Source organism: Prionailurus viverrinus, chromosome D3 (genome assembly GCF_022837055.1).
Source record: "Prionailurus viverrinus isolate Anna chromosome D3, UM_Priviv_1.0, whole genome shotgun sequence".
Lineage (NCBI taxonomy): Eukaryota > Metazoa > Chordata > Mammalia > Carnivora > Felidae > Prionailurus > Prionailurus viverrinus.
This window is the reverse complement of record NC_062572.1, coordinates 17,880,944-17,896,426: the sequence shown is the minus strand read 5'-3', so window position 1 is coordinate 17,896,426 and position 15,483 is coordinate 17,880,944. Positions and strand designations below refer to the sequence as shown.

Below are 15,483 nucleotides of genomic sequence, written 5' to 3'. Positions count from 1 at the left end.
GTTTGGCCCCGCCTTGACCACGCCCCTTCGGGGGTGGGCGGGACACGGAGCTAAAGGATCGACGGCGGAGGGCTAGTTCTTCCTGTAGGGTTGTGGATCTGAGGGGGTGCTGAAGCTGCAATGGGGACCCAGATTTGCGTTCACAAAGCCTACCGCCGGAGTGGGCGCAGTGGATCAACCAGTCTACTACTCTTACCCCCACTTTTCAGCTTCAGGAGTTGAGGGTCAGAGAGATTTAGTAACTTGTCCAAGGTTGCCCAGGCAGACTAATTTGGGAAGCTCTGACAACCCTGGTTCCCGTGTGACCCTATGCGAATGACATCACCTCTTTAAGCCTTGATCCTGACTTTTGTACTAATTCAAGGACAATTCATTCATTGAGCAAATAAACGTTGAGTACCTACCATGTGGCAAGGCGCTGTACTAGTCTTTGGGGATCCAAGGGAAAGAAAAAACACATTCATTGCTTACGTAATTAACCTTGCTAATGAGGGAGAGAGGCAACAAATAAACATCAGTATTTTCCTACTAAAAAATGAGCTTGAGGACGCGAACACACCATGCCCTGATTTTTAAAGAAGTGCAGATATGAATTTATGTCTGCATCTATTTCTCTTTTCATAGAGATAATTTATATGACAATGCTTGGAAACGAAGAGTTTCTAAATAAGTGTAGTAATGTGATTTATCAATGGAGGTTTGCAGAATATGATCTTAAAAAACCGGAAAACTCACACATATATTTAATGCCCAGCAGGCACCAGTTATTACATAAAAGGGAAGAATCTCTTTGGGAAATGGGTTTTTCTTGTGAATGGTGCAATTGATCCTTCCCCTGAAAACTTGTTTTCTCTGCGTTTGAGGCTCAGTTACTGCGGAGACTGAAACAAACACCAGGTCGGGCTAGGTGGGAAGGCAGGCGTTTATGCCTAGATTCCTTTTGACCTTCTCAAGATGGCGCCAAACCCTTCCCTCCAATCATCACTTCATGACTTCCTCTATGGCCTGCACTTCTGTACAAAGACTCAACTTCTGTCTAAAGTTGCGATGGAACATGCGCTGTGTTAGGGAGTTTTTCCTCTATGAGTACTTTTACACGTATGTAAATGTGTAACCGCTTTTTAAAACCCACGATCGTGTTCTGATGTAGCCAAAGAATGGAACTGACCAAAAAGGTTAAGAGCAGCACAAGCACCAAGTTTACTAGGACGAGAGTGAAACAAAGAGACCCCTGTGACCTGGAAGGGGCCCCTTAAAGAGGAGGCTCCTTAAGTCGTTGGAGAGGGAGGGCTTGTATGGGCTACAGTGGTGGGACCTTTTGAGGTGTAACTGTGCAGCTAATGAACACGGATATGGTCCCTGGCAGGTTGTTCCAGGAAGTGGGTGTCTCAGACAGTCCTGTACTTTCTGCTCTGCTATTAACAAGGGGCCACTTATCCCTATGTGCCCAAGGTCAGTCTGTCTCCTGTCACAGTCCCCCCTTAGAGGAGGTGACCCCAACTGCCCTTGGGGTATGTGGGTGGTGACCTCTCTGACTTCTTCATGCTGGGATGGGGCATGGAGATGAGTGGCAGCTAGAGTCCCTCCCTGTGGGGTCTGTCTCGTGGCCCCCCGTAAAGGTCTAGTGGCACTTCCATTACTGGGTACACTGATAGGACCATTTGCAGGTGTAAAGGACTCTGGGCGAGAAGCAACAAACCAGGTGAGTGCATTGAGAATATAAAGTCGTAAGAGGAGCATTAAGGAAGGGGTTAATAAGGGAGCTGTTAGTGGCCAAAGCCAGTGCGAACAGTTGAGCCCTTAGGGAGCCCCACCAATTGGAAAGAGCCTCTATGGAGATGACCAGACTGTTGGAGGAATCGAGACGTGTGGCCATCTGTCCCGTTATTGGTGTAGAAACAACGTTCTTCCTTAAGGAAGGCACAGGATCACCCCCCGCACTTGAGGTTAGCAAGTCTCAGGCCTGTCGGTTTTTTATTTTTAAAAATGTTTTTATTTTTTTTAACGTTTATTCATTTTTGAGAGAGAGAGCGAGCATGAGCGAGGGACAGGGAGAGAGAGAGGGAGACACAGAATGTGAAGCAGGCTCCAGGCTCTGAGCTGTCAGCACAGAGCCTGAGGTGGGGCTCAAACCCATGAACCGTGAGATCACGACCTGAGCCGAAGTCAGATGCTTAACCGACTGAGCCACCCAGGTGCCCCATAGGCCTGTCGGTTTTGAAGTGTGACTCCTGCCAAGGAGTTCACCTGCTCTGCGGGTGTTTGTATCCCCTTGATGGTCTCCCTCAATGTCTTGGTCAGTTGTGCTGAGAGGTCTACGGAGGTGCCTCCTAGGGCTGTTCCAGACGCTCCCGACAATCCAGTGAACAAAGAGACCAGAAGGGGAGCCATAGCCACCCTTCGGACCCTGGTCAAGGATCATTTAGAACCTGCAGCATGCTGCTGGAACCAGGCGCATCATCAGCTGGGGGAGCTATGAAAGCGAGGAAGCACCGCCCTCTCCATAAGGGCGGCAGCGTGATGTACTCCCTGGTTCCACAGAACAAACCCTCTTCCACCCGGAGGTTTACGTGGAAGTCGTAAGTAAAGAGGGCTTGGGGTCTACTTGTTGCAGGGGGGCCCCCTGACAATCTGCTCCAAATTAGGGAGGCGTCTGAGTCTTTCCCGTATGGTGGATGCAAGGAAGCTGGAGGGATATGTTTTGAGGAAGAATTCTTGGGACGAGAGGAGTGGTGTGGACGCCAGACTTAAATTTGATGAATTATAAGAGACGGTAGACCTTCTGGCTACACGGACATTGCCTGCGGTGCAGGAGGTTGTGCGCTTTGGGGGATACTGGGCTCGGAGGAAACGTCAAGGAAAAGGTGATATTTATCAGTGTTCTTACATGCACTGAGAGAACTACAGCGGGAAGAGTTCCAGGTCTCCTTCCGCAGAGGCTCTAGTGACTTGGGATGTGAGATTACATTGAGATGTGGGGAGATTACCTGTGAAGAGACCTGTGTGTGGGATGGACGTTGAATTTTCAAAGCAGATTGGGAAGACGGCACTGGCGTTGAGGTGGAGTCGGTCCAACCGGGCGAGGGTACCACTGGACCAAGGGGTGTTGTTCCTTTTAGTTTCCGTATCCTCCTTCCAGGCTTTGAAGAACAGCCATTCAATGTGAGCGCCGGGGAAAGGACTGGTAGAGGAGATGAAGGGGGTGACAGTGTCATTGGCTCAGAGCCACACAGACGTGGGGGCTGGGACGACTGTGCCTAAAGAATCCTTCCCACAGATCCAGCAGTCAGTTAAGATAAAGGCAGCGGCAATTAATGGAACCCACTCGAGGATTCCCCGTGGCGGCTGGCACCATAATTGTGTGAGATATAGAAATATTAAAGCCCTAGGGGTCATGGTGTTGTTATGAGACGTTTAAGGGGCGGAGCACTTCTCTGCACTTCTTGAAGAGGAATTGTAGGTCTTCAATAGGCTCACAAATGTACTTGTCTCCTTCCTTCTGAGGATCATCTGGAGCTCGCCAGGGCTTTAGACGAGTGTGGTGAATCCAAGCATCTCCTCCTGAAATCTTACCAGCAGAAGGGGTGGAGAGGATCACCGGGCAGGGGTCCTCTCAGGAAGGCCGAAGAGAGGGGGAAGGAGGAGGAAGAGATTGAACTAGAACTGGATGCCCGGGCTCAAATAGAGGTCCTCCTTGTATGCGCTGTGTGGTATTTTCATTTTCTTGTAGTGCCCTCTGGAATTTGGAAGGAGAAATGACATGTTTGACCTGTTACTTGTCAAATAATATGTCGTTGGTTAGAAAGGGTCTCCATAAAGCGTCTCGGAGGGGCTAAAGCCAGACCAGCCCTGAGGAGTATTCCTCATTCACAGCAAGGCAATAGGCAAGACCCGTATCCAGGGGAGGCTCATCTCTTGAGCAAGCTTTTTTTAGGTGCCTCTTTAGAACCCCGTTTGCCCTCTCAACCTTTCCTGAGGACTGGGGTCTCCAGGCACAATGTAGGTGGTACCGAATACCTAGGGCAGCAGAGATGCCCTGTGTGATGGACCATTATCACTCTGAATGCTTTCAAGCAACCCAAATCGGGGAATAATTTTTTAAAACATTTTTTTTTCAACGTTTATTTATTTTTGGGACAGAGAGAGATAGAGCATGAACGGGGGAGGGGCAGAGAGAGAGGGAGACACAGAATCGGAAACAGGCTCCAGGCTCTGAGCCATCAGCCCAGAGCCCGACGCGGGGCTCGAACTCACGGGCCGCGAGATCGTGACCTGGCTGAAGTCGGACGCTTAACCGACTGCGCCACCCAGGCGCCCCTTAAAACATTTTTTAAAATGTTTCTTTACTTTTGAGAGAGAGACAGAGCATGAGTGGGGGAGGGGCCGAGAGAGAGAGAGGGAGACACGGAATCTGAAGCAGGTTCCAGTCTCTGAGAGGTCAGCACAGAGCCTGATGCGGGGTTTGAACCCAGAACTGCGAGATCATGACCTGAGCCGAAGTTGGACGCTTAACAGGCACCCCAGATCGGGGAATAATTTCATGTTCAATTGTCTTAATTACTTCCAGGGCCTTTTCCATCCTACTGGGGAAGACCTCAATCCAACTGGTGAAGGTGCCCACCCACACCAGTAGGTACTGTATTCCTGGAGTTTTTGGCAAATACCGGCCAATCCTCCCCCAGGAAAAGACCCTGTTTGTTGGACTCCTTGGAGGAGCCACCCGATGGTGCTTGGGGTTATTTATTTATTTATTTTTTTGATATATTTCTCAGGATCCTACCACCTGCTCAACAGTCTAAATTTTTTTTTTTATGTTTTTATTTATTTTTGAGACAGAGAGAGACAGAGCATGAGCAGGGGAGGGGCAGAGAGAGAGGGAGACACAGAATCGGAAGCAGGCTCCAGGCGCTGAGCTGTCAGCACAGAGCCCGACGGTGGGCTCGAACTCACGGACCGTGAGATCATGACCTGAGATGAAGTCGGACGCTCAACCGACTGAGCCACCCAGGTGCCCCTAGTCTAATTTTATTTCCTGTGAAGAACTTACACATCCACTGAAGTGTCCCGTCTCTTTCCAGGTGGATGATTGATGGAAGGTTTTAAGCAGTTTTCATCTGGTAGCGGTGGGCAACAAGATCTTCCCCTGTTCATCCTGTAGCCATCCTGAGGGCAAGAGGGTAAATCGCCAGGACAGGGCTCTCATGGTTTCTTTGTCGCTGTATTGGGGCTTCATGGGTTGTAAGGGGGTTCCCAAAAGAGAGGAGCTATTTTGTTTTTAGGGGAAACACTATTAGCTGCCTGTTTGGCTGTGGCATCAGTCCTTTTATTTCCCTTTGCAACCTCATCTGGTCCTTTTTGGTGGCCTTTACAGTGTGTTGGGGGAAGAGACTGAGGTCATGGGCACCTGGATGGCTCTGTCCCTTAGCGTTCAACTTCAGCTCAAGTCATGATCTCGTGGTTCGTGAGTTCAAGCCCTATATTGGGCTTTGTGCTGTCAGTGCAGAGCCTGCTTTGGATCCTCTGTCCCCCTCTCTCTGCCCCTCCCCCGCTTGCACTCTCAACAATAAATAAACATTGACACACACACACACACACACACACACACAGACCGAGATCAGTAAATGATCTATCTCCTGATGGAACTCGATAGGAGTCCCAGTGGCTGTTAGAAAGTTTCTTTCTCTCCAGATGACAGCATGGCCATGAAGGACCAAGTAGGCATAACTTAAAGTCTGTACAGATGTTGAACTTTTTACCTTCACTAAAGCTCCAGGGCCCGGGTGAGGGCTATAAGCTCCACAAGAGGAGTTTGAAGATGAGAGGTAGAAAATGCGGACCGGGGAGATGAGCCACGCCAGAGTGTCAGAATCGGAAGCAAGTAGCCACCTTCCACTGTAGTTTGGGAAACCTGTGAGTAGGACCCCTTGGAAGTCTCCCGGATCACTCCTGGGAAGATTTCCGGGAGATCAGTCCTGGGCTTCTCCACTCATTTCCCGAAGGGAGAGGCTGGTCGAGACAGAAAGAGGAAAATTGAGCGGGATACCCAAACGGGCGGTCAGGGGTCAGTTTCCGCCAGCGCCTTCAGGCGTCCACCAAAGAATAGTTCGGTCAGGACGCATCAGTTGTTGTTTGCCCTCCCCTAAGTCCCATGCATCGGGAAACTGGGTCTCCAATACATCCTCGTTCCCAACTCCGTTTGGGACGCAGCTGGGAGAAGACCCAGGGAACCTGTCACCCGAGGCTTTGAGAATGGCAACGCCCCATTCGCTCTTAACTGGCTAACAGGTGCCCATAGTTTGAGAGTTCGTGTAAGATAGGAAAAGAGGGTGCCGACTGCTCCTTACTTACCGTTAGAAGACGTGGAGATCTCCAAGGAGCCTTCAAAGCTGTAACCGTTTTTTAAAGCCGGGATTGTGTTCTCAAAAATGGAACCGATCAGCAAGGTTAAGAGCAGCACAGGCACCAGGTTTATTTGGGCGAGGACGAAACAAAGAGACTCTCGCCACCCCGGAGGGGCTCCTTAAGGAGAAAGCCACTAGGGCATCCGAGGGGAGGGCTTCTATGGGTTACAGTGGCGGGACATTTTGAGGGGGAGTAACCGTGCAGCTGCTGAACCTGGATATGGTCCCCGGCGGATTGTCCCAGGAAGTGGGTGTCTCAGACGGTCCTGTCCTTTCTGCCCTCTTGTTGTTATCAAGGAGCCACTTATTCCTAACTGCCCAAGGTCAGGCTGTCTCCTGTCTCAAAAGCAATACAAAATTTCGTGTATTCCCAGATTTTCCCGTCACCCGAGGCTCACAGTTTCCCATTCGGTGGCCCGAGAGCGGGGTTTTGAGCAGGCGAACGCCGCGGGCAGCTTCTACTTTCGCGGGTCCTCGGCCGCCGAGAGAAGACCCGAGAGTCACTGGAAGCGCAAGATGGCGACGGCGGCCGCAACATCGGCTTCGGAAGCGGAGGCCGAGCCTAAGGCCGGGCCCACCGCGGAGGGCGAGGAAGATGAGGTTAAGGCGGCTAGGACGAGGAGGAAGGTGTTGTCGCGGGCCGTGGCCGCTGCGACGTACAAGGCCATGGGGCCGGGGTGGGACCAGCAGGAGGAAGGCGTGAGTGAGAGCGATGGGGACGAGGAGTACGCCATGGCTTCCTCCGCGGAGAGCTCCCCCGGGGAGTACGAGTGGGAGTACGACGAAGAGGAGGAGAAGAACCAGCTGGAGATCGAGCGGCTGGAGGAGCAGGTGTGTCCGTGGCTGGGGCGGCGGGCTCCTTCCCTGTGGTTCCCAAGCGCCGGCCCTTCTCCCCGGTGCCCGGCCCCCGGCGGTAATTAAAGCTCCCAAGGCCGCAAAACCGCTATTAATCACCGCAGCTCCCATCGTTTGGGCGCTTCCTGCTTGCCGGGTGCTTTGCGAGTTGTCGTCCCCTTGAACTTTCGCAGCGACCTAGTGAAGGAAGTAGTGTTATTCCCCGTTTTCCCGGAGGGGATTGAGGCTCCTCGTGGAGGGAATTATCTTGCTGCAGATTACACTTCTGCAAGTGGCGGCCAGGCCTTGAACTTTGAAACGACTCCAGAGCTCCCACTCTGAACCACCCGTTAAAGTATGGTCTGCAGTAGCAATAAAGTGTCATTCATAAGAGAGTGGCTTTTTCTTTCTTTCTTTCTTTTTTTTATTTATTTTTTTCCGGTAGGAATGACCATAATGATGAACTGCAGTACGATAGACAAAGTAACCAGCGGGACGGCGATAATAGAAACGGGAAGGTAGAGGTTTCAGCGGCTGGAGGCTGAGGTCCCAGTTGTAGCCCTTCCATGCTTACGTGTGCCTAGGCAGATTTCTTGTCTGAGCCTGTGCTTTCTCACCTGCAAATTGGGAGGAACAACTCCTGCATCATGTAGTTGTCATAACAGTAATTAAAGGCCCAGTGCCTGGCACCTAATGGTAACGTGATCCCTAGTTTGTAACTTCTGTGTGATCCAGGGTCCCAGCAGGAAATAGGTGGCACACTCGAATTAGGATAATTTGAGAAAAGGACAATAAAGGGGCTAATGTGAGCTGAGAAAAAAGCGTGAGCTGAGAAACCAGGAGTGAGGGTTCAGTACCTCGGGGCTCCTTAACAGCAGGACCTTGTGACCACCATTAGGCCTGAAGAGATGAGGCGGGAAAACTGTGACCAGTTTTCTGAATAGTCGTGTGGAGAGGGCACCTGAGAACAGGTGAGACACCTTTAGTCAGGGCCCGCAGCTGTAGTTTCCCATCAGGGATTGGGGTGGGGGAAGGAATACCCTGACCTCTCTCCCTCTCTGCAAACATCTGCTGGTGCCTTTGGCTGGCGAACCCTGCTGGAAGCAAGAGAGCCAGAGACCCCATGGATATGGTGCACACGGGAGGGCACAGGACAGGGAGGAGAAGGTGGAGTAGAATTGGAAGGGCAAACAGAAATCAAGCACATTCTCTTTTTAGTGATGAGGAAACAGGCTCAGTGAAGAGTGAAACGATTTGCTCAAAGTCACTCACAAGGGGATTTGAATTTAACCGGGTTGTCTGCGGCCCGATGCCACATCTGTATGAAATCAGTGATGGGAAGTTGTTAACCTAGGTTACTCAACCTTGTTGGGTGTGAGATTCCTTAGGATGGCCTCTCCGGCAGTGATACTTTTGTTGTGAAATAGTAATGATGTGCGTTGGTATCGCTCGTTCCATTCATCATCACATCTGAACGTCAAAGGAACCAGTGGGTGTAGGAAAGTGGTTCCCTGTTCGCTTTTTATAAATAAGCATGCTGGTGTTCGTTCAGTCTTTCATGTGTTGAGAAAATGCCAGGCTATGTCCCTGTCCTGATGGAAGTCTGTCCTTCTGATTTCTAGCCTTCAGCTTTTCAGTGAGCCATTAGCTCACTCAGATCTTACTCTTCTGTGAGGCAGGGGAAATAGGATTATTGGTTTTATTTTTTTTTTTTAAGTTTTTTTTTAACGTTTATTTATTTTTGAGACAGAGAGAGATAGAGCATGAACAGGGGAGGGTCAGAGAGAGGGAGACACAGAATCTGAAACAGGCTCCAGGCTCTGAGCTGGCAGCACAGAGCCCGACGCGGGGCTCGAACTCACAGACCGCGAGATCGTGACCTGAGCCGAAGTCGGCCGCTTAACCGACTGAGCCACCCAGGCGCCCCAGGATTATTGGTTTTAGCAGAAAGGACAGGCTTGGAAGCAGAAAGATTAAATCCTTGATGAGGAGAAGCATCTAGCTAGAGAGGAGGATGGGTCAGAACAGAGGTGGCCTGGCTACTGGTGTCCCCTCGTTGCCTGCCCCACCTCAGGCCACAGAGGGCGGGATGGAGTTCGGAAGGGGACCACACAGGATGGGATCTGGCAAGTGATGTGAATTGAAGAGCCTCTTAGCTTTATCAGACTCTCTGTCGTGGGGTCGAGGGATTGATTTTTCCCATTTTTCCAAACCTTTCTGCCACCTCCTCCTAATCCCATAGCCTCTAGTTCCTGCTGCCACGGAATAACTTCTAGACAGGCCTGTGAAAAACTCAACCTGGTCGTATTTGCGAAGTCCAGTGCTCATCCCCGAGTGTAGTTTATGAAAGCTTCAAGTTGTGGTATCTGTGTAACAAAAGCAAGGGTTTCCCGTTATCTGTGTTTGTGCCCTGAAACGAAAAGTGGTGCCCTATCGGTTACTCCAACTCGCTGGTCCCTCGGTGGCGCAGGTGGTTAAAACGAGGTGCCAACCTCACAGGGCTGTCGTGGAGCTTAAGTGACCTGCTGCTTCGAAAGTTCGTGGCACATTTGACGCATAGTAGGTGCTGTGCCGAGGCCTGCTCTGTTCTTTCCTTGCCCTCCCCATGATTGCCGTGGTTGTGTCTCTTGGACCAGGCCTTTTGTTACTTCTCCACCCCTATTCCAGGTTGTGCCTCTAGGGAGTCAGGAAATCAACACATCATTTTCTGCGTTGGCTAAGCCGCCTCTTTCTTCAAAGCATCCTTTGTCGTTAATGAGGCTCTGAGACCAGAATAGACCTGTGTATGTGCTCATTCGTCGATGCCAAGTGAACTCTGTGGAAATGTCTCTTAAATGCATCCTCAGTATGCATTTCAAACACGTACTTTTGGAACGCCTCTTCATGTATAGTATCTTCATTGTTTGGGCCTAGAAATCAGAAATTTGGACCAAAGACCACCTTAGAGGCCGTTTCTCTACTTCATTGACTTATTCTTTCTGACCTCCATGTGATATGCAGGTAAGGGACGCTTGTATAGACTGACATTACTTACGATGACTGACAAGGACTGTCCCACTCCTCTTCGTGCTCCAAAACCACTCTCAGACCCAAGTGAGTTGAGAGCGGTGGGTGACAGGGAGAGCTTTTGCCCCTTCTTTAACAAGGAAAGTACATTTTGCACAAACTTCACTTCTTTAGTTAGTGTCACTTGAGTGCACACTTGACAGTCCATTTTGAAACATCAGCGTATCGTGACAGCCCGCGTGGCAAGCAGAGGTTCACTCCAGCGCCTTCCTGGTACAAAGGAGGAGAGCCAGGGGAGATGAGAACGCTTGGGTCCTGACCTAGTCCAGTCCTTTTTCAGCTCTTCATGTTGGATCTTGGGATGGGCTCCGCTTGTTAACTTTTAGATATCATGAGCAGGAGAACATTGCTAAAAGTCTTAGGATTTAAAAAAAAAATACAGGTCATGGTCTTACCTGTTATTGAGCCTTTGTTGTCCTTTTGCATGTAATTTGATACATGCAGAGCAGTTCACATCTGTAAGTTACAAAGGGTGGTAAGTGACTACTGCTTACCCAGCACGTGGTCGAAGAGTTAGAACTTCAGCAGTGTTGTTGCAGGTACCGATGGGTCTTTCCCCTATTCCATTGCCCTGCCTCTCCTCCCAAAACCCGGGTAACTACTTTCTTGAATCTGCCGTGCTCCCTTTTCCCTTAAAACGTGTAATTTTATTTCCCACGTATGCATTCCTGAGTAATCTGTTGTCCACTTTGTTCATTGATGAGCTTTTAAAAAATATACCATGCTGTATGTAATCTTTTGGGACTGCTTTCCACTCAGCATCGTGTTTCTAACATTCATCTGTGTTGCTTGTAGCTGCACTTAATTCATTTTGACTACTGTATATTTAGCATAACGTTGGGCGAGTATCCCACAATTTATCAGTTCTTCTGGCATTTGGATTGCTTACAGTTTTTTTTCTTTTGTCTTATTACCAACCAGCCACAAGGTACATTGTTACTGTTGAAACATGCTATTATCCACCATGTTTAAGAATTTCTATGGGGCACCTGGGTGGCTCCGTTGGTTAAGTGTCGGACTTCGGCTCAGGTCGTGATCTCACTGTTCGGGAGTTTGAGCCCCATGTCGGGGTCTGTGCTGACAGCTCAGAGCCTGGAGCCTGCTTCGGATTCTGTGTTTCCCTCTCTCTCTGTGCTTTCCCAGCTCATACTGTCTCTCTCTGCCTCTCAAAAAATGAATAAATGCTAAAAAAAAAATTAAAAAAAAAAAGAATTTCTCTGAGTCAGTGTTTTTCAAACTGGGGTCGTGGTTATGGGTCATGAATTCATTTTAATGGATGCAGTGAGTGCCACTTTGTCATAGGTTTTCTGTCTGTGTGGGTCTGATGTTGGGTGTTCTCTTTTGTTCTGTTGGTCAGTTTGTCAATCCCGTGTCAATTCCACGGTCTGACTCTGCTGAGACTTGCAACCTGGTGAGATGAGTCCTTCCATGTGTATTTTAATGTATCAGCTAGTATCTAGATTATTGAGTATACCTTCAGAGTGTTAGTTGAATGAAGGAGAGGGAAATATTTATTGCCGAAACGCTGTGGCAGGTGTTGGAAAAGTAGACATTAGTGTTTTTGTATAGACCTAAGGTAACCCCATACCCCAACCTCCTATAAAAGCTTTTTTAGAAAGTTAAATTTTCATTTTGAGCTAGTCATAGACTTCCCTGCAGTTGTAAGAAATAATACAGAGCTCCTGTGTACCCTTTACCAGTTTCTCCCAGTGGTAATCTTGTTAAAACTACATATGATGTCACTACCCACATGTTGACGTTGACACAGTTGACACAGATCAGTTCTGTCACAACAGGGGTCCTTCTGGTTTTTTTTATAGCTATAGTTCCTGACCTCTGGCCATCACTGTCTGTTCTCTGTTTCTATAATTTTGTCATTTCAGGGATGTTATGTAAATGGAATCATATAGTATGTAATCTTTTTGGATTAGCTTTTCTTATTCAGCATAATTCCCTTAAAATTCATCTGAGTGGGGTGTATATTCACTTCCTTTTTCTGGCTGAAAAGTATTCCACAGTGTGGGTGCACCATGGTGACTTTAGCCATTCACCATTGAAGGACATCTGGGTTGTTTCCAGTTTGGGCTAATAGGAATAAAGCTGTTAGGAACAGGTTTTGTGTGACCATGGGCTTTGTTTCTCTGGAGAAATACCCACGGTGCACTTGCTGGATGATAAAGTAATTGTGTGTTGAATTTTATGAGGAACAGCCCAGCTGTTTTCCAAAGCTGCTGTATACGTGTTACCTTCCCAGCAGCAATGTGTGAGTGATCCATTTGGTTTTTTGTTTTTGTTTGTTTTTGTTTTTGCATCTTCTCCAGCATTTGGTGTTGTCGTTGTTTTTTATTTTAGTCACTCTGTTAGGTGTGTAATGTTTCATCGTGGTTTTACCTTACATTTCCCTGATAGTTAATGATCTTGACTGTTCATGTGGACTTACTTGCCATCTGTGTGTCCTCTTTGGATATACGTGTTGGTTCATGTCTTTTACCCATTTTTTAATTGGATTATTTGTTTTTTACTGTTGAATTTACTTTAAGTTTATTTACATGAGAGAGGGAGAGCACACATGTGAGTGGGGAGGGGCAGAGAGAGAAGGAGAGAGAGAGAATCCTTAGCAGGCTCTGCCCTGTCAGCACAGAGCCCAATGCAGGGCTTGAACTCACCAACTATGAGATTGTGAACTGAGCCCACATCAAGAGTCAGATGCTCAACTGACTGAGCCACCCAGGCGCCCCTTTATTGTCGAGTTTAGATATATATATATATATATATATACATATATATATATATATAAAGTTTTTTTATTTATTCTGAGAGAGAGAATGGGGCAGAGAGAGGAGAGAGAATTCCCAAACAGGCTGTGCACTGTCAGCACTGAGCCTGATGTGGGGCTTGAACTCATGAACTATGAGATCGTGACCTGAGCTGAAGTCACGAGTCAGATGCTTAACCAACTGAGCCACCCAGGCATCCCTAGAGTTCTAGCTTTTAGATACTGGTCCTTTATTACATATGTGGTTTGTACATTTTTTTTTTTTTTTGAAGTCTATAGCTTGTCTTTGCATCCTCTTGATGGAGTCTTTTATAGAGCAAAAAGTTTAAATTTTAATGCGGGCCAACTTGCTGAGAGTTTTTATTGTAAATGGTTTTGGATTTTGTCAATTGCATTTTCTGTGTCAGTGGATATCACGATTTTTGTTTAGCCTGTTGATTTAGTGGATTACGGTGATTGATTTTCAAAGATTGAACTAGCCTTGCATTCCTGGAACAAATTGTTTAGTCATGGCATATAATTCTTTTTATACATTGAGTTTAGTTCGGTTAAGTGTTCCTCTCCACACTGCGTTGGCTGTATCCTTAATTTATTGTATTTTGATTTTCATTCAGTAGTGTGTATTTTTGTTTTCCTCGATACTTCCTCTTTGATCCATGGGTTATTTAGAAATATATCACTTTGTTGCCAAATGTTTAACGATTTCCCCATTTTTACTGATTTTTGATTTAATTCTATTGTCATCAGAAAACATACTGTATATGATTTCAGTTTTTGAAAATTTGTTGAGGTTTGTCTTATGGCCTGTGATTTAGTCTCCGTGAATGTTCCATGGGCCCTTGAGGGAAAAAAAGGTGTATTCTGTTGCTCTTGGATGGAGTGTTCTATATATGTTGATTAGATCATGTTGGTTGATGAAACTGAGTTCTGTGTCCTTGCTGATTATCTGTCCAGGACTACTTTTAGTTGCTGAAGTGGAGAATGTTGAAGTCCCCATTATAACTGTGGTCGTGTCTCTTAGCTCAGTCTTGCTTAATCTGTTTTGAAGGATCTGTTGTTTGTGATCTTCCTGGTGGGTTGATCCTTTTATCTTTATGTAATCCCCCCCCCCCCTTTTTTGTTTTAAATTTGAGAGAGAGAAAGCATGTGTGAGCTGGTGAGAGGGGCAGAGGTGGGGGGGGGGGAGGGGAGATCTTAAACAGGCTCTGTGCCAAGCTAATGTGCTAACCCACAACCCTGGGATCATGACCTGAGCCCAAATCATGAGTCATACACTCCACTGATTGAGCCAGCCAGGTGCCCCTGTAGTGTCTGTTTTTATCCTTCGTAATTTTCTCTAAAGTCCGTTTTATGTGATATTAACATAGCCACTTCTGCTTTTTTTGGACTAATGTTTACATGGTATATCTTTTTCCATCCTTTTCCTTTCAGCCTGCCTATATCCTTGAATTTGAAGTGAGTTTCTTACAAGGGTTGTGTTTTTATCTGCTCTGCATTCTTTGCCTTATTAATTAGTATATTGAGACCATAAACATTAAGATAGGTGTTGATATGTTAGGTCTAATGCCTGGCATTTTATTATTTTGTTTGTTTCCTCTGTTTTTTTTGTATCTTTATTCTTGCCTTCCTGTGAGTTACTTGAACATCTTTTAATATCCCATCTTGATTTATTTGCAGTGATTTTTAGTATATTGCTTTGTATAGTTTCTTGGTGGTTGCCTTGGGTATTACAGTGTATTTAACTTACATGGTGTTTGTTCTACCAATGAGTGAAATGTGGAAATCTTTCCATTTAAGTCCCTTTACCATCCCTACTTTTAAATATCATTGTTTTGGGTATCAGATGGCCTTGAAAGTTTTGTTTCAGTTATCACATACAATTTAGAAAACTCATGGGAAGCACCTTTCCTGATACTTGCTCGTATTTCTATACTTTCTGTTCTCTCTCCCTTCCTGGTGCTCCAAGATTTATCATTTCCTTTTGTTATCCTTAAGAGTCAGTCTGCTAGCGGCAAATTCTTTTAGTTTGCTGTGGTCTCAGATGTCTGATAGCTATTTAAGCAATTTTGATTTGTTTTAACTTTGAGTTTGAAAAGTTTCAAATATAAAAACGAGTCTCTATGTACCTGTCACTCAGCTTCAACAGGTGTTGCCATTCTTGTTCCTCGCAGTAGGGATTTTCATTTCATTTTCATTTCGCAGTAGGTGTTTTTGTTTGTTTAGTAAAGAGCTCTTAACCTACATACCTGGCATGTGCTAAACCATGTCATGAAGCACCTTTTAAAATCCTTGCAAGAGGGGCACCTGGCTGGCTCAGTTGACTCTTAATCTCGGGGTTGTGAGTTTGAGCCCCATGTTGGGTGTAGAGATTACTTAGAAAAAAAATTAAAGACAGTAAAATCCTTG

At 47.0% G+C, this 15,483-nt stretch overlaps 1 protein-coding gene and 1 long non-coding RNA gene across 5 annotated transcripts in view; one reads left to right on the top strand and one right to left on the bottom strand.

Moving 5' to 3' along the window:
* Positions 1-2,083: 2,083 nt before the first annotated feature.
* LOC125148784 (uncharacterized) lies at positions 2,084-6,731 on the bottom strand. 2 transcript variants are annotated; one of them, XR_007145691.1, is made up of 4 exons: positions 6,349-6,731; positions 5,757-6,006; positions 5,048-5,264; positions 2,084-3,736 (listed from the first exon to the last, which is right to left on the bottom strand). It is a non-coding gene; the product is annotated as an uncharacterized LOC125148784 (long non-coding RNA). The 2 variants fall into 2 exon arrangements; XR_007145692.1 differs by having other exon boundaries at positions 5,048-5,163; positions 6,349-6,730.
* Positions 6,732-6,890: 159 nt separating this feature from the next.
* The window catches only part of SART3 (spliceosome associated factor 3, U4/U6 recycling protein), a 36,835-nt gene continuing 28,242 nt past the window's right edge, over positions 6,891-15,483 (top strand). For all 3 annotated transcript variants that reach the window (XM_047827051.1, XM_047827050.1, XM_047827049.1), the window contains exon 1: positions 6,891-7,232. In XM_047827051.1, the coding sequence (XP_047683007.1) occupies positions 6,918-7,232 (315 nt within the window). In that variant the 5' untranslated portion in view covers positions 6,891-6,917. The remainder of the gene's footprint in view (positions 7,233-15,483) is intronic.